Source organism: Ammospiza nelsoni, chromosome 27 (assembly GCF_027579445.1).
Source record: "Ammospiza nelsoni isolate bAmmNel1 chromosome 27, bAmmNel1.pri, whole genome shotgun sequence".
In the NCBI taxonomy this organism is placed as follows: Eukaryota; Metazoa; Chordata; class Aves; order Passeriformes; family Passerellidae; genus Ammospiza; species Ammospiza nelsoni.
This window is the reverse complement of record NC_080659.1, coordinates 3,950,445-3,969,114: the sequence shown is the minus strand read 5'-3', so window position 1 is coordinate 3,969,114 and position 18,670 is coordinate 3,950,445. Positions and strand designations below refer to the sequence as shown.

Below are 18,670 nucleotides of genomic sequence, written 5' to 3'. Positions count from 1 at the left end.
AACAAAATGTAAACATTGATTATCTGCTGCTGTGGAATGCAACAGGTGCATCTGGGATTGGTCTCATGTGGTTGTTTGTAATTAAGGGTCAATCACAGCCCAGCTGGTTCAGACTCTCTGTCCGAGCCACAAACTTTTGTTATCATTCTTTGCTAGTCTATTCTTAGCTGGCCTTCTGATGAAATCCTTTCTTCTATTCTTTTAGTATAGTTTTAATGTATTATATATCATAAAATAATAAACCAAGCCTTCTGAAACATGGAGTCAGATCCTCATCTCTTCCCTAATCCTAAGACCTCTGTGAACACCGTCACACCCAAAGGTTTCACCCTTTGCTCTCTCCAACCATAAAGGGCAGGAAAAAACCAAATAAACCTAGAAAACCTACTTATCAGATAAGTGTGAGACAGAAACAGCAGGGCCTGGGAGGGCTCCTCGAGGCTGGGGCTGCTCCTTGACCCCACAGAGCTGTGTCCCATACAGTAGAGTGGTTGTTTTACTCTACACATAGAGCAGTTGATTTATGATATTTCAGTCTCTGTCAATAGTTCAGTTCAGAACAGACTGCCATGGAAATGTCATTTAAGCCCAGCAGTGTCCTCCTCACCAAAAGCTGTAACATGAACGTAAATCACTGGAACTCTTAAAAGTCCTGAGTGAACGCAATGGTGTGGATTTGGAAATGGATGCATCCTAATATTTGCAATGTTGTTCTCAATCTCTCAACTGATGCTCTAAAATCCTCAACTTTGATTATAATAATTGCTGCTGTGAAACCCAGGCTCTGCAGAGCAGGGAGCATTGTCCCTCCTCTTCCTCCCCTCCTGAAGGTTTTACAGCCATGGAGCTTCATCTCCTCAGCAATTAAAGAACAGCCAGAACTGGCCCCAAACCCAGACACAGCACCGTGCTCTGCAGCCAGAGGGTCAGACAGAGACCAGAGTCCAGAGGTGGAAAAAAGAGAGAGGAATCATCTTTATTTGTGAAGTGTTAACAGATGGAACAGCTCGATGCTAACCAGCAGTAAAGGTGTTAGACTCCCCTGAGCACCCGTCTGCTCACAGCCCCCAAATCACAACGGCTCAAGCACAAAGCACAAAGCTGTTAAACCTTAAAATCACCCCCAGCCCCAGCTCAGCCTGCCCCTCCCCACTGCACAGACACGAACAACCCATGGAATAAGTTACAGCAATCATTTGTCCAGCAATCATTTATCCAGCAATCACTTATCCAGCATCCAGCCCCTGGCTGCACAGTAACCAAGAGCAGCTTGGCAGGAGCTGACAGGGATCCCTGGCCAGGGAAAAGGTGCAGCCTTGCTCCTGGTGATGCACTGGGAAAGACACAAAACCCCTTCCTGAACCCTCTCAGGGCATCTCCCCACAGCCACCAAAGCAGCTCCTCCCTCATTCCCATAAGCAGGTGGGACACAGCTGCATTCCCACCCCCCTTCCCCACTCTGTACCAACATGAAATAACCTAGGACAGAGACAGTCAAGAGATCTAGACTACCAGGAACAAAGGATTTTACATTTTACAGGTAGAAAAAAACCCTCCCACGACTCTTTAAAAAAAAAAAAAAAGTGTATTTTATATTTCTACAACTTAAAAGTTTCCTTAGAAAGTGAAGCAACTGAATCTCAGGGACGCACTAGAATATTCCATGGTGCTATTTTACCAAAAAAAAAATATTAAAAGAAAATAAAATTGTCCAGACGAGTTCTTCATCTACGCATCACCTGGCAGGAGAGAAAGGAAAGCCAGTTAGATAAAGTGGAGTGGGGTGGCAGAGCTGGGCCAGGAGGGGCTCTGGCTCCTCCCAGGAGCCTCAGCAGGGTCAGACCTGCAGCTCCTGCCCCAGGCACCCACCTGGGCCTCTCTCAGTTGGCGTTCCTCTGGCGGACGTTCTTGTCCTTGTGGTTTGTGGCATTGCTCTTCCTGGGGAGGGAGAAGGGATGTGAGGAAAGGGAGAGCACAGAGTCCCCCCAGCAGCACCCCTGACCCATAAATGCCCAAGCAGAGGGGCAAAATCAGACCCCAGAGCAGGGTCAGACACTGGTGCCACCCCAGGGATGTGTGGGGACATCAAATGAACCATGGGGGGACATCTGCCCACACTGAGGATCATCCCACACTGTCACAGACATCTTTTATGGAAAATCTGTTAAGATTTTTTTCTTCCTGAGAAGCTGAGAGGCTTCAGGAACAAAATGTAAACATTGATTATCTGCTGCTGTGGAATGCAACAAGTAAATCTTTGATTAGCCCATGTTGGATGTTTGTAATTAATGGCCAATCACAGCCCAACTGGCTTGGACAGAAAGCCTGAGCCACAAACGTTTGTTATCATTCTTTCCTTTTCTATTCTTAGCTAACCTTCAGATGAAACCTTTTCTTCTATTCTTTTAGTATAGTTTTAATGTAATATATATCATAAAATAATAAATCAGCCTTCTGAAACATGGAGTCAACATTCTCATCTCTTCCCTCATCCTCAGACCCCTGTGAACACCACCACACCAGCTTTTATCTTTACATATTTAGCTTTTATCATTGCATAAAGTTTTTATCTTCAGAGCAGATTCCCTGGCTGGGTGAGATGTACCAGTACAAATCTGGCTAAACAGGAACAGGCAAAGGTACTCACAGTGGTGCAGAGCCTCCATCATCATCTTCACATTCAGGACAGCACAGAAAAAACAAAATATAAATAGTCAGGGAAGAGGACATTCAAAGTGACCTCTGCCTGCCCTTAAAGCAGTGGGAAGTGAACTCCAGGCAGCCATTCTCACCATTTAAACCTGGGATCAGCTGCCCTGTGCTCACCCCCAGGACCTGTGATGGCTCCCAGAGCCCAGCACACTCCCAGCAGGTACAGGGGAAGCCAAACAGGATGTTTCAGGACGAGGATTTAAGCAGCAGCAGCAGGAAGCCCTCCCTCCCTCCCCACAACGCTGTGCTACCAAAACAAACACTGCACACCACGTTCTGAGCAGCACAGCTAAGGAAACACCTCTAACAAGCCCTGCAGCCTTTCACCAGCTCCCTGAGGTCTCCTTTGGCTCCTCCATCACCTTTTCTCCAACCCTGGGCACTGGAGCTGCCCATGGCTGGCGAGGGGACAGCGACGGACACATCTGGAACCGCCTTTACTTACCAGGAGAGGTGGCACCCAGCAGCACAGAAAGGAAGAGTGGACAGGTAACACCAGCAAGGAGATCACCCTAAGACAGGTCAGACTGTCCCCATCCCAGGCCAGACTGTCCCCACCCCATCCCAGCAAGGTCCAGCTCACACAAAGTTCTGGGGGGAATGTGTTATAGGAGCCTTCTTGAGCTAAATCTAATAAGTTCTCAGAGGTCTGTAACACAGCCGAGATAGCTCAGCTACCTGTGGAGGCACAAAAATCAGCAGGATGGCTGCTGTGGCAGTGTTGGGAACAAAAAGGTTTAATAAAAGGTAAAATAACAAACGGAGAAAAACTAAAAAAAGGAGGTCCTTGCTCCTGGTAAAACACCTCACAAAAACCATTAGTTTATTTGTTCACCTCTATTTCTAGTAAATTGCCCAAGCAGGACTTTTTGATGTCTGTCCAATTGGCCACGCTTAAGATTGAGGTGAAGTTCCCCAGGTCTATGAGGTGGGGTTTTTCACCTAAATGAGGAGAGAAACTTCTGGACTTCTTTCCTTTTTGATGGGAAAAAAAAATAGTTTTGTGACTCCATCAACAGGAATCACATTCCTATAGGAACTGGCTCAGACAGGCCCCACTGTCACCCCACAGGAGGGCAAAGCTACAGAGATTTTGGGGCAGAAAAAAACCCACTTTATACCAGGGAAGTGGGGGCAAAGCTAGAGAGATTTGGGGGCAGAAAAAACCACTTTATACCAGGGCAGTGTAAAGCCAGGTGTGGTTACCAAAGGGGTGTGATGCTTTCTTCTCATCTATGAGCATTTGGGAACTTGAGCTCCTCTTGCCAAGGAGCATCAGGACATTTCAGGACATTTATCTGTCTGTCAAAGCATCTCCTACAGCTCTGATCACAAAGTGTTTTTGCTGGGAGATGCAGCCACAACATCTTTAGGACATCAGGGGTGTCAGAGGGCAAAACAGCTGCTTGTGGAACCGCCTCTGGTGGAATTCCAAGCCCTGCAGTCAGGGCAGGGATGTGACATTTATCCCCTGTGCTGCTCCTGCAGGGGTCCAGGGGCTCTGCAGGGTACCGGGCAGGAAGGATGCAGAGAATTCACACCGCATTGTTAACAGCATCAGATAAAGGAGCTGACACAATGCAGATCCTCAGCGATAAGGAAAGGGAGGAGCTGCTGCTTCCAGAACAGATTAAAGATAGCACCGGGTCTTTGAGATCCAGGATGTGCTGGATCTGATGACCCAAAACATCCTGAAGTGAACACAAGTTTTACAGTCACAGACACAGCCCTCAGCACCACAAAAGCCCTGGTAACTTATTTACAAACCACCTCGTGCAGAGTGGGAGCTGCCAAAGCAAACCCAGCCCTGCAGACACTCAAGGAGAGGAACTGGAGAGACAAAGGGTCAGGCTGACCTGCTCAGAACCGTCTCCTGCTCCAGACACACTGCACACAAACAGTGCAATTCAAACAGTGGCTGAAGCACAGATTGGCTCCTCAAATGCCCTCAAACCACCCCTGCTCTGAGAGAGGGACCTCAGAACGTCCCACAAGCTGCAAACCACTGACATTCCCACACTACTGCATTGTGATGTCAGGGTTTACCTCGGAACCTTGGGTCCCACCCCTGATAATTCCCTCCCAGGTGTGTCAGTCCCCTCTCCGTTCCCCTCCCAGCACTGTCTGTCAGTCCTGGAATTCCAGAAGGGATTGGCAGATTCAAAGGATGCCCTCTACCCCTGGGTATGCTGCCCGGAAAAACGTACCTGGACTACCTGTAACTCGTTGTTTCTATTGTCTCATATTGTCCTAATCCAAATTGTCAATATTATTATTACTCTAATAATATTACTATAGTGTATAACTTATATAAATTATAAAAAATGTATATACACTATATATACAGCATATAAATTGTCCAAATTATTATTACTCTATATTACTACTTTTATAGTGTATAAATTATAAAGAAATATATACACTATATATAGTATATAAATTGTCCAAATTATCACTCTGATTATATTACTATTTTTATAGTGTATGAATTATAATATATATACACTATATATAGTATATAAATTGTCCAAATTGCTATCACTCTAATTATATTACTATTTTTATAGTGTATAAATTATAATATATATACACTGTATATAGTATATAAATTGTCCAAATTATTATCACTCTAATTATAATACTATTTTTATAGTGTATAAATTATAATATACATACACTGTATATAATATATAAATTGTCCAAATTGTTATCACTCTGATTATAATGCTATTTTTATAGTGTATAAATTATAATATACATACACTATATATAATATATAAATTGTCCAAATTATTATCACTCTGATTATAATGCTATTTTTATAGTGTATAAATAATATACATACACTATATATAATATATAAATTGTCCAAATTATTATCACTCTGATTATAATGCTATTTTTATAGTGTATAAATTATAATATACATACACTATATATAATATATAAATTGTCCAAATTATCACTCTGATTATAATGCTATTTTTATAGTGTATAAATTATAATATACATACACTATATATAATATATAAATTGTCCAAATTGTTATCACTCTAATTATATTACTATTTTATAGTGTATAAATTATAAAAAATATAAAATATATATCTACATTATATATACACTATATATAGTATATAAATGGTCCAAATTATTATTACTCTAAAAATATTACTATTTTTAGAGTGTATAAATCATAAAAAATATATATACATTATATATAGTATATAAGTTGTCCAAATTATTATTACTCTATTACTATTTTTATAGTATATAATTTATATAAATTTTATATATAGACATATATTCAAATATCGATAAAAATTTATATATGAAAAATTTAAATTTTATAGATAAATATATCATTTCAATATATTTTTATAGATACATAAATATATAATTTTAATACATTTTATAGATATGTAACATATAAATTTAATATATTTTATAGGTATGTAACGTATAATTTTTATATATTTTATAGATACGCAACGTATAATTTTTATATATTTTATAGATACGCAACGTATAATTTTTAATGTATTTTATAGATACGCAACGTATAATTTTTAATGTATTTTATAGATACGCAACGTATAATTTTTAATGTATTTTATAGATATGCAACGTATAATTTTTAATGTATTTTATAGGCATATAAATATATAATTTTAAAATATATTTTATAGGTAAATAAATATAAAAATAAATATAAAAATAAATATAAAAATAAATATAAAAATAAATATAAAAATAAATATAAAAATAAATATAAAAATAAATATAAAAATAAATATAAAAATAAATATAAAAATAAATATATATATATATATAAATAAAACTTTTAATGGTGCCCAGCCATTTCTCACCAACCCCATCTCCCTCTTACCGTCAGGAACCTCATCTGGCTTCCTCCTCTTCTCGTAGATGAAGATGATGGTGACCAGGACCAGCACCTCGGCCACGATGCCCAGGAAGGGCCAGAGGGCGGCCAGGCGGCTGCGCACGCGCAGGTTCACGGTGGCATCGCCCGTGCCCAGCGGGTTGGTGGCGTTGCAGAAATAATCCCCCGTGTCCTGCTCGATGTCCAGCTTCAGGATCCTCAGCTCCGTCTTGTTGCCGCTGGACTTGATGATGTACCTGCCAGAGGCGTTCTCCAGGCGCTGCAGGGAGGAGGAACGGGGGGAAAACGGGGGTTTATAGGGTCGGGTGTTCACAAAAATTAATACTGAAATTTCAGTGAAATACTGTTCACTGAAATTAATACTCAGTGTGTTGTGTTAGAAAGTTATGCTGTGTTGTGAAAAATGGTTGGCTCTTCACAGAGATTAAAATGAATATTATATGTGCTATGTTAGAAATTCGGCTCTTTGCAAATATTAATGTTATGTGTGTTATATTAGAAAGTTATACAATGTGAGAAAAGTGTATTTATATGATTGGCTCTTCACAGAGATTAAAATGAATATTACACATGCTATGTTAGAAATTCGGCTCTTCACAAATATTAATGTTATGTGTGTTACATTAGAAAGTTATACAATGAGAAAAATGTGTATTTATATGATTGGCTCTTCACAAATATTCAAATTAATATTATACACGCTATGTTAGAAAGTTATGCTGTGTTGTGAAAAATGGTTGGCTCTTCACAAAGATTAAAATGAATATTATATGTGCTATGTTAGAAATTTGGCTCTTCGCAAATATTAATATTATATGTGTTATATTAGAAAGTTATGCAATGAGAAAAATGTGTATTTATATGATTGGCTCTTCACAAATATTCAAATTAATATTATACACGCTATGTTAGAAAGTTATGGTGTGAACAATTATTGGCTCAAGTTAAGCTGTGTGAAAAATGTGCATTTTATGATTGGCTCTTCACAAAAAAGAAAGGAAGTTATGCTGTATAATCTCTTTTAAGTAGTGTGGTAAATATACCACTACTTTAGGCTGTAGTATATTATTATATTATGCTATGTATACTTACATAGCATAATATTAAAATAAAAACTATGCTATGTAAGATACATGTTGTAACTAGCACAATGTAAAAAATGACCTCCAGAGGTGTCTTTGTACCAAATTTGGAGAGAAATTTCTGGGCTTTCTGCCTTTTCAAGCATTCAAATAATAATTTAGTCACTCCACCAACAGGGAGAACATCAGGGCAGTGCTGAGAAAATCCCCTTTTTCTGGGGAGCACTGAAATTTGGAATAATTCTGGTGCCTCAAGGGCTGGGCAGGAGGGGAGATGGAGAAAATAACAGTACTTACCCCGTGCCCACTTTTGTGCCAGGACCAGGTGGTGACAGCAGGGAAAGAGGGATTCTTGCAGGTCAGCACCCCTGTGTCCCCCTCATTGCCATGCTCTGACTTCTTGTATGCTGTCACCTGGGGGGGAACTAGGAAAAAATGAAAAAAATTAAAATTTGGACATCTCATTATAGAAATCACGTATTTGTGCTTGCTGCAGCTCACTTCAACAGAATCAGCTACACCAAAAACCTCAGTCAGGTTGATCCTCTGACTAGTTTGGCATTTTTTATAGGAGGGAAGTGCTTCAAATTGCTTCAAGAATGGCTCAAACAGATTTGTGCAGGTTTTATCCCTCTATCCATTATTCCTATGGGAACATAACCACAGAAAGGTGGTTTAATGCCAGATCTCAGGGCTGGGAGCAGCTTTTTCAAGCTGAAAAGACAATTTCTGCTTTAAAATCACCTTTCAAGCAGAAATTCAGTTCCAAATATTTGTTCCAAATGCACCTTGTTGACCTTTCAAAGGCTTGTGAATGGATGGTGCTGTCAGATATATTTTAATTATAAAGCTAGAAAACTCTACCAGGACAGGGGATCTTGACCATTACGGAGCAGCATGATGTAAAAATCTTCCCAGGGAGTCTTTGGGTCTGTTAGAAATGGGAATTTCAGTATAAAAGTAATGTATCTGACAGCACACATAATGGGAGCCTAATTTGTCAGAATTTGTTTGATTGTTTGCATCATGAAATACATGAATATGCAACAAGCTATTGCTTTTTAAAGTGTTTTTTAAAACACTTTTAAATTGGAGTTTTGTAAAGGCGTGGTTGCAAATAACTTGTACAATAATTAGTTCTGAAATATAAGCTTTTTTATTTAGTCATCAACCTCCAGCAAAGTGCTCAGGAGGTCACAGCTTCCCCTCAGAGCCCAGGAGCAAAGAGATGAAATTACCAGAAATATTCACTTGTCCTCTGGTCTGTGGGTTGCCTTCAAAGATGCACTCATAGATGCCAGAGTGCTCCTCCACCGTCCCCTCAAATCTGCCAAAAAACAGGACTCAGGTAAGCAAAATTTAACTTATCCAGAGATTCTGAGCTCCACACTGAGGGAATCACACACCCAACAGCATCAGCCTCCTCCATAGCAAATTAAATCACTATAGGACACAAAAAAACCATGAGCACACACTGCTGCTTTTAAAGAGAAGAAAAAGGAAGTTTATTTTCTGATTTTAACATTTATAGTTTTTTAAAAGTGACAGTGCCACCTGTCCAATGACACTGGACAAACCAACAGTCCATCAGATTTCTCCTCCATGAAAGAATGCAAAATAAGAAGTTATTTACAGCAAGTGTGTGAGAAAGTTTATTACAAGAATGTAAACATCAGAAGGCTTAGAAAATCCTTAAAAAATCAGGGTGACACCCCCAGGGCACTGGCACAGGTGTGAGGTGTCCCCATGTCACTGCAGGACATGAAACAACACACAGCTGATCTCAAGGTGAAGAAAATTGAAATTTATTTTCTGACTTCAACATTTACAGTTTTCATTACATTGGAGGGTGACAGTGCCACCTCTCCAATGACCCTGGACAAACCAACAGTCCATCAAATTTCTCCTCCTCCATAAAAGAATGCAAAACGATGAGTTATTTACAGAAAGCGTGTGAGAAAGTTTGCCACGAGAATGTAAACATCAGAAGGCTTAGAAAATCTTTGAAAAAAAACCAGAAAAACAAATATCCCCCATTCCAGCAGAATATTTATTGTGCACCTACAGCAAGCCAAGCCTCCTCACACACTGAGGGTGGCAGAAGAGGGTTTCATATTCACCACATCTGACAAGTTCTGATCACTGTTCCAGCTCAGTGAAACACATGGCAAAGATCACCCAGGCCGTGCTGCTTTGGATTGATCCCCTCAGAGAAAAACCTCACATTCTCCTTCCTGTAAAGCTGCTGCAATGAGATTTAGTGGATTATGCAGCCCTGCAACAAACATCCCATTCTGCTGCTCAGTAATACCCACTCGAGGGAAGGGGCCCACGCTTTGTCCCATGGCTGCACGGGGACAACGAGCTGTTTGTTCACTCTGCCCTGCACGGCTCTCCCCACTTCCAAAAAACCACTCAGCTGAGGAATTGAGGTCACACGAGGGAGGCTGGGTTATAAATACTTTAATCCTTGTTCAGCTCCCTGTTGCTATGGGGAGACAGGCACGTCTGCAGTGCCACACAAAGGGACGTGAGGCCTGCACAGCTGCTGGGTCACTGCCAGCCAGCCCTGAGTGTAATCAGAAAGGAAAGCTCACTGCACTGCCACAATAAGGCTGATATTCCTGCACCCAGCTCCTCCTGGGACTCTGGGAAGGGAAGGCCCACTTAGAAACAACATATCTCACCCTGATTTTTTAAGATTTTCTAAGCCTTTTGATGTTGACATTCTTGTGACAAACTTTCCGTAAATAACTCATTGTTTTGCATTATTTATAGAGGAGGAGAAATTTGATGGACTGTTGGTTTGACCAGTGTCATTGGAGAGGTGGCACTGTCACTTTTAAAAAATTATACATTTTAAAGTCGGAAAATAAACTTCGATTTTCTTCACCTTGAGAGCAGCAGTGTGTTGTTTCATGTCCTACAGTGACATAGGGACACCTCACACCTGTGCCAGTGCCCTGGGGGTGCCACCCTGATTTTTTTAGATTTTCTAAGCCTTCTGATGTTTACATTCTTGTAACAAACTTTCTCACACACTTTCTGTAAATAAGTTATTATTATTTTATGGAGGAGAAATCTGATGGACTGTTGGTTTGTCCAGTGTCATTGGAGAGGTGGCACTGTCACCCTGCAATCCATGGGCACATTTAGAAATCTATAAATGTTAAAGTCAGAAAATAAACTTCCCTTTTTTTCACCTTGAAAACAGCAGTGTGTGTTGTTTTGTTTAGTGTCCTACAGTGACAAACATGCACTGGAGCTTCTCACCCCACACACAAGGAGTGAGCAGCTGCTGGCCTGCCCCCTTCAAAGCTCTGGAACACCCAACAGCCAGAGCCCAGCTGAACACCTGCTTAAAACCAGGAAATCTCCTTCTAAGAGGATATTTGTGGCACTAAAGTGCCCCTTTCTCCTCCTTTTTTCTGCCCACAAAGAAAGGAGAGTGCTGGGCCTCACCACAACTCTGTCAGCCCCACCCCTGCAAGAACTCAGCCCTGGTTCCAGCTGAGGCAAACACCAGCTGCTTTCTGGCATAAAAAAAACCTGATTTTTTTTTTTTTTTTTGTGCCCAGGTTCTGACCTTGCCCTGACACTCACGTGTAGCTGGTGGAAGCACCAGGCTCGTTGTCCTCCTTCAGGGTCTTCTCCTTGTGAATCCACTTGTGGCCAGTGATGGTGTGTTGTGGTTCAGACATGTTACACCACAGGGTCACCTTGCCAGCATCCACGAGGAAATTACCAGCGATATCTGGACCTGCATTGATAAAAAATTGGGTTTTTAAGTTAACTCGGGGTACAACAGAGCTGACGTGGTGCCCCAAGAACCTGCAACGCAAACCCCACAGAGCTCCTTGTCTCTATTCCCAGCTCCCACTTACCTTCAACACAGCTCCCTACCAGACCTGGCCAGCACCAGGGTGTCCCCAAAGGCAGTGCCCAGCCCTGGGATGGCCCTGCAGCTGCTGCACACCAGGAGCTGCTGTGTCCTGCATCGCTGGGTGCAGCCCCAGTGCTCAATAAGCAATGGAAAAGGTCACTCTGAAGGGCAGAGCACGGCTCTGCTGCTGCTGGGAGCCACCACAGAGCTCGGGTGGCAACACCTCCCAGCACCTGAGCAGCTCCAGACACCTGCAGGGAGCACAGAGGGCAGCCAGGAGCCTCTGAGGTGACACAGGACGGTGTGGCAGCCCCAAAGGGTTTGGTGAGAATGGCCCCAGGGAGAGCACAGAGCCGTGGCTGCCAAAGGTCCCGGGCCTCCTCCATGAGCCAGGCAGCAGTAAATTATGCAAGCTAAGATGACTCAGGCATTTCTGCTCGCAGGAGGATGTCCGAGAAGGCAGCTGCCATCAGCAGCACCACTGCACAGCCCCAGTGCCACTACAGCCCCTGCCAGCACATTTTGCATTTTCTCCTATCCAAACTCCACTGGAAGAAGGGTTCTGCTGGAGCTCTGCACTCCATTCCTGCTGAAAATGCAGCTCTCCTAACTGCAGCACTCACAGGGAGACCTCAGAAGGATTTTATCCACCTCCCAAGTTTCTAGCTCTGGAAGCAGCAACACTCTGTGAGTGGGATCCTGTCACAGACATCTTTTTATGTAAAATCCTTTCCTTAGGATTTTTTCCTCCTGAGAAGCTGAGAGGCCTCAGGAACAAAATGTAAACATTGATTATCTGCTGCTGTGGAATGCAACAGGTGCATCTGTGATTGGTCTCGTGGTTGTTTCTAATTAATGGCCAATCATAGTTTGGCTGTCTCGGACTTTGTGTCCGAGCCACAAGCCTTTGTTATCATTGTTTCTTATTCTATTCTTAGCTAGCCTTCTGATGAAATCCTTCCTTCTATTCTTTTAGTAGTTTTAATATAATATATATCATAAAATAATAAATCAAGCCTTCTGAAACACAGATTCACATCCTCATCTCTTCCCTCATCCTGTGAGCACAGGAACCCAGCCACATCCACAGGACAAGCAACACCACCAACACTCAGGTGTCACACAGACACGGCCATTTCAAAAACGGTTGCATGTCTCAGACCTCAAAAGCAAGATTTGTGGGGTTTTTTTTCCCCCACCAAGAGTCTGGGTTCACCATAACATGGAAGCGAGCTGAAAGCGGGGCTGCTGCAAGGAGAAGGAGCTGGATGAGCTGCAAGGAAGGGCTGCTGGTCGGTGGTGGTTGGGGAAGAGTCGACCACAGAATGAAGGTTTTATTCTGCAGCCAGGCGCTCAGGGAAGCAGCAACTTCCAGGTTCTTTGGCTCCGGAAAAGGCGCGGGATGGCCGGAGGGCGAAATTTTATTGATCGGGGAGAAGCCACAACCCTTTTTGAGCAGCAGGGTCAAGTCACAGGTAGTGGTGGTGGTGGTTTTGGGGGGACACATCAACACAGGGTGGGAGCCTCTGACTTCTACAGCCGGGGTGGGAGGGTGGGGAGAGCTTTCAGGACACGGGTGAGCACGGGGGTGAGCACGGCGGGAGAACTCGAGACACCGGTGTCCGAGCAAAGTGCCAAGGCCTCGGCGTGTGGCCACTCACGTTCGATGACAAAAACGTTCGCCTGGGAACGGATCCACTTGACTTTGGGGCTCTTCGACAAGTGGTTGCGGTCGGGGTCGTTGCTGGCCCGGCACTCGTACATGCCCGAGTCGTCGGCCGTGAGGTTGGCGATGGAGATGGTGCTGGTGGAGTGCAGGTTGTAGGTGGCGTTGATTTTGACACGGTCCTGCCGTGCGCCATCCCAGAGCTGGGCATGGGTCTCATTGGGGTCGTTGCCCTCAAACCACCACTGGATCTCGGGGATGGGATTGCCAATCGCCTCGCAGTACAGCTCCACGCTGTCCTGAGCCAGTCTCTTTTGAGACAGCGGTGACTTTATAAAGCCAGCTATGAGTTGGAGAGGTATTAGTGCAAAGTGTTAGTGCAAAGCAAGAACTCACCTTCCAGCAGCAAAAACAACACTCGGTGGCTGAGGAGAGGCTGCAGGGTGTCTGCACATCAGTGTGCTCATCCCTCCCTCCCCTCCACACTCTGAGCCCTGCCTGGCTCGCTGGCATTCTGCATCTCCACTGCAAAACCAGCACCCAGTGAGTGCCACCATCCAAACTGCAAAACCAGCTCTCAGTGAGTGCCACTATCCAAACTGCAAAACCAGCACTCCACGTGTGCCACCATCCAAACAGCAAAACCAGCACCCAGTGAGTGCCCCTATCCAAACCAGCACCCAGTGAGTGCCACCATCCAAACAGCAAAACCAGCACTCCACGTGTGCCACCATCCAAATTGGATGCCCCACCTGCTGTGAGACACAGCCCAAGGCCCCTAAGCATGATAAAAACACTCAATTTGTGTTTCAATGGCTTATGCAGCCTCCACACTCCCCTGCCTGTGCTGCACAGGTCACATCACCATGGAAGGCTGGGGACAGCAGGACCCTGAGCCCGCTCAGAGCCAGTTTAATTAAGACAACAGCAATGAGAAAAGAGCTTCCCTGTGGCCTCAGGAGGAACGTGTCTGTTCCCCCTCAGTGCACAGCCCCGGGCTGCCTGACTGTAACTGGGAGCTGGCCGGGGTCCAGACCCCCCCTTGCTGAGCCATGGCACAGCCACACGTACCAGCCACAGCCACACGGACCAGCCCACACCCTCCTTCCATCCCTCAGCCCCCAAAATGCCCAGCAGGAACCTCTGAGCACAACCCCGAGCTCAGAACTTTTTTTGGGAGAGGCGAAAATTCTCGCAGACCGCAAGATGCCACGAGGCAGGTGAGGAAATGCGTAAATTTGTTGTCATACAAACAGAGAAATCTGATTTTTCATCTCAGGTGAGACTAGCCTGCAGAGCTGAACGGGCAAACAGCAGACCAGAGGCACAGGCAGCAGCTGCAGGCTGGAATTTGGGTGTTTTTCATTCTGCCCTTGCTGGAATCAGCCAGTCCAAAGGTCGGTCCCTATTGGAATTAAACACCTGCCAAACAACCCTGGGGCTCCAGGGCAGCAGCCCCAGCCCCAGGAGCCCTTCCAGGGGTGGGCAGGAAGGGAGGCTCAGCAGCTCCACTTGGGGAAAATCCATCAGGCACAAGCAGAGCTCACTACGTGACCCAGCCCCAGCCAGGTTTCAGATGGAATTGAGATTGAGACACATCCTTCCTGTACTAACAGGCACCCCAAGAACCTTCCAGGAATTAATTTGCTCAGTTAAAAGCACTTTGTGATTACACACAACCCTCCATGGATGTACAGGCAAAGAGGAACTGGGCTTAGGAGAAGTTTTTTTGGTGGGTTTTGAAAGCCTGAAGATGTTTCAACCGGAAATCCTAAGAGGAAGAAATCAGTGTCACAAACCCAAGTTTGCTCAAACTCAATAAGCCACAAGTTAGCCCATAAGCTAAGCTTGACTCCTAAAGAAATTAATTCCATATTTTCTTAAGGAAAAAGTAGCTTTTCCTACTAAAGCTATGAAAGTTTTGAAGAACAAGCAAGGCTGAAAGAGAAAGGATCCCTAATTGTGGGGTGACTAAGGCACTCTTAGGAGAAGGCAGATGTGAATTTTAACTGAGTAGGAGGTTCAGAGGTACCCATAGATGTTATGGGATGGGGATATCAGCTGGGTTACACTCCCAGAACCATGTCAGAAAGGGTTGTTCCACACCACAGGGAAGGCAGACACCAATTTATCCAAACAGGAGATTCAGGGGTACCCATAAACGTTATGGGATGGGGCCACCAGCTGGCTTCCACTCCCATAACCACACCAGAAGGGTTTTTTCCACACCACAGCCCTGTGATCAAACACTCCCAAGGGTGCCAACAAGCCCTGGAAGTGCCCCCAGCACTTTGTGTGAGCCCTGTCTGCTCCGAGCGCAGCCCGAATTAAAGCGGGAGCTGGTAAAGATCAAGGGGTTTTACAGCTACAAGGTGATTACTGCACGCTGACAAAATAAGCCCTGCAAGGTTATTTGCTGCGAGTTAGAGGGTGCCTCGTGCAGTTCAAACAGGTTAAAAGGCTCCAGCAAGCAGCAGCAAGCAGCACTCGCATTCCCATGGGATTAATGCCCTCCCTGGGTTCTCTGGGCTGGGGAAAATGTCTGTAGAGCACAAGAGAGAGGAGAATGAGCAGCACAAAGCCACTGGGATCGATCAGAGCTGCTGCCAGATTTTCCAGAGGGCACAGGCTGCAAGTGGGGCAGTTCAAACAGGTTAGAAAGCTCCAGCAAGCAGCACCACTCCCATTGCCATGGGATTAATGCCCTCCCCGTCCCAAGAAATCCCAGCCATGGGCTGGGGAAAATGCCTGTGGAGCCCAAAACACAGGAGAATGACCAGCACAAAGCCACTGGGATCGATCGGGGCTGCTGCCACATTTCCCAGAGGCTGAGAGGTTGCAGGTTAAAAGGCTCCAGGCAAGCACCACTCACATTCCCATAGGATTAATGCCCTCCCTGGGCTCTATGGGCTGGGGAAAACGCCTGTGGAACACAAAACACAGGAGGAATGACCAGCACAAAGCCACTGGGATCGATCGGGGCTGCTGCCACGTTTCCCAGAGGGTGGGAGGCTGTAAATGGGGCTCAGCTCCCAAAGCCCACACGATCCCCACAGATCTGAGCCCAGATGCCTCCCCGGGCACAGCGCGGTATCCGAGCCAGCAGGACAGCAGGGGAGGCAGGCAGAGAGCAGATAACATTCTCCAGAGTCACCTTCAGACTAAAAACAACCTCTCCCCCCGCAGAGGGAGGAGTGCCTGGGGTGTTCACAGCAGTGGGACGTGCTCGGGGTGGCAGAGCCCCGCTGGGTCCGCGCTCCTGCCTGGCCTGAGCTTTGTTTCTCGCTTTGGGAAGGGGGTAATTGAGGATCTAACCCTCTTTTTTTTTTTTGCCATTTTAAACAGCTATAAAAGCTGCCCTTAAGCTTTGCACAGCCAGGTCAAAGTCAGGGTTCCTCCCACTGAGGGAGGCACAGAGTCCAGGCACAAACTGACCCATGGTCCGTGGGGTGAGCTGCTACCCAGTCTGCTCCATAAAACCAAACCTAAACACTGCTCAGAGGCCAAACCCCGCTGTCCAGCCCCTAATCTCCATAAAACCAAACCTAAACGTGGCTCAGAGGCCAAACCCCACTCTGCTCCATAAAGTCAAATCTAAATATTGCTCAGAGGCCAAAGCCCATTTTCCAGCTCCTAATCTCCATAAAGCCAAGCCTAAACATTGCTCAGAGGCCAAACCCCACTCTCCAGCCCCCAATCTGCTCCATAAAGCCAAACCTAAATATTGCTCAGAGGCAAAACCCCACTCTCCAGCCCCAAATCTGCTCTATAAAGTCAAACCTAAGCCTATTCAGAGGCCAAACCCCACTCTCTAAACCCCACTGTGCTCCCTGGAGGCACCAGCACAGCTCCACACCAAGCCCAGGCATGGCCAGGCAGGACATGGGCATTACACAACCCAAGGGCCAGCTCGGTTTTTCCCGGGTTTTTCCCACCCAGGGCAGGAACTGCCTCCTCTCCATCCCACTGGTGCCAGTCCCAGGCTGGAGAAACCCTCAGGAAACCCTCGGAGGCACAAAAGGAGCGGGGATGTGGCCAAGCTGGGCAGCTCCAGGTGATAAATGTGAGGTTTAGAAGGGGAATTAAAATGCAATTCTGTATAAAGAAACTATTAGAGCACACACTTTCCACGATCCACCCACTCCTTCAGTCTCAACTTTCGGTTCTACTGGGCTGAATTAAGTGCGAATAGGCTACAAATTGTTAAAGAATTCAAAACGCCGAGCAGCCAGGACCGGCGACCGAACCGGGGCAGGGGGAGAGCCCGGCCGGGTTCGCCGTGAGCTCCTCCCGAACCTGCGGGGGGTGAAAGGGGGAATCCGGGGGGAAGAGCTCTCGGTGCCCACCGGGGCTGCGGAACCACCGGACCCGCTCAGCCCCGCGGGAAGAGTTCTCGGTGCCCACCGGGAGCTGCGGAGCCGCCGCCCCGCACCGGACCCGCCCCGCGGATTATCCTGAGTATCTTTAAGGTTTTTTTAAAGCCCGGGGGAGTCGTTGCTGCTCCTCAGCCGCGGAAACCGGAGAAGCGGCTGCGGGGAGTAAACTCTTGGCTTTTCCTAAGGAGAAAACAACCCAGCGCTGTCCCGGTAGCCGCTCCGGTTTAAGAGATCACCGGGCACGCGGAGCATCCTCCGCTCGAGCTCGGGACTGCCCGATGGCAGCACCGAGCCCAGCCCGGCCCGGCCATTCCCGGATAACCCCAGGGCGCCTCCGTTCCCGCGGCCCCGCCCGCCGCGGACGTGCCCCGCCGCAGGCGCCCGCGCCGCCGCTCCTCCCCCCATTCCCGCCGCTCCCGGAGCCGGCCCGGAGCCCACCCGCGGGGCCGCGATCCCGCCAAGGCCCCTCGGAGCCCCCGCGGGACTCCCCTCGGTCCAACCCCCTCCGCCACCCCGGTCCGCCCGAACGGATCCCCCCCAGCCCGGAGCCATCCCGGCTCGCCCCGGTCCGGTCCGTACTTGTCCCCGCGGCGCCGGCGGCCATCGAGCACAAGACGAGCAGCGCCAGCAGCGCGCGCGTTCCCGCCGCGCCCGCCGCCATCTCCGCACGCGCCCCCGCGGCGCCGCGCGCGCGCTATAACCGCGACCGGGGGCACCGGGGGAGGCGGGGCCACGCCGAACACCGCCCCCTCGCCCCCTCCGTTCAGCCAATCGCACGGCGCTGCGCCGCTTAAACCCCGCCCACTCCGCGCGGAGCGGCCAATCAGAGAGGAGATCGAACCGAGCGCCTTCTCATCTCTCCTGGCCCCGCGGGCAGAGCCGGTTCGGGCCGGTCCCGCCCGGCCACGCCCACTTACCGGGACAGCCAATGGGAACGCGCGTGGGGGCGGAGCTGTGGGTCCCGGGGGTGCTCCCGGTGCAGGCGCTGCCCCGGGCGGGTCCGGGAGCGCGGGGGGACGGACGGGGGGGGAGGCGAGCAGGTCTGCA

At 46.9% G+C, this 18,670-nt stretch overlaps 1 protein-coding gene across 1 annotated transcript; it reads right to left on the bottom strand.

Moving 5' to 3' along the window:
• Nucleotides 1-943: 943 nt before the first annotated feature.
• Nucleotides 944-18,353, bottom strand: BSG (basigin (Ok blood group)). Its single transcript, XM_059489817.1, has 8 exons — nt 18,203-18,353; nt 11,302-11,458; nt 8,937-9,025; nt 7,996-8,123; nt 6,602-6,875; nt 2,648-2,672; nt 1,870-1,938; nt 944-1,739 (listed from the first exon to the last, which is right to left on the bottom strand). Exons 1-7 carry the CDS (start codon nt 18,282-18,284, stop codon nt 1,881-1,883), a joined length of 813 nt encoding a protein of 270 aa, XP_059345800.1. The 5' UTR covers nt 18,285-18,353; the 3' UTR covers nt 944-1,739; nt 1,870-1,880.
• Nucleotides 18,354-18,670: the final 317 nt, after the last annotated feature.

What these genes read in the sequence shown, in the direction of transcription:
- BSG (XM_059489817.1), bottom strand. Translation starts at nt 18,284, where the DNA reads ATGGCGGCGGGCGCGGCGGGAACGCGCGCGCTGCTGGCGCTGCTCGTC. An exon ending in GGTGCTTCCACCAGCTACAC is followed by an intron (nt 9,026 to 11,301) that starts GTGAGTGTCAGG and finishes GTTTTTTGGCAG; the next exon opens with ATTTGAGGGGACGGTGGAGG. An exon ending in GGCACAAAAGTGGGCACGGG is followed by an intron (nt 6,876 to 7,995) that starts GTAAGTACTGTT and finishes TCCTCCCTGCAG; the next exon opens with CGCCTGGAGAACGCCTCTGG.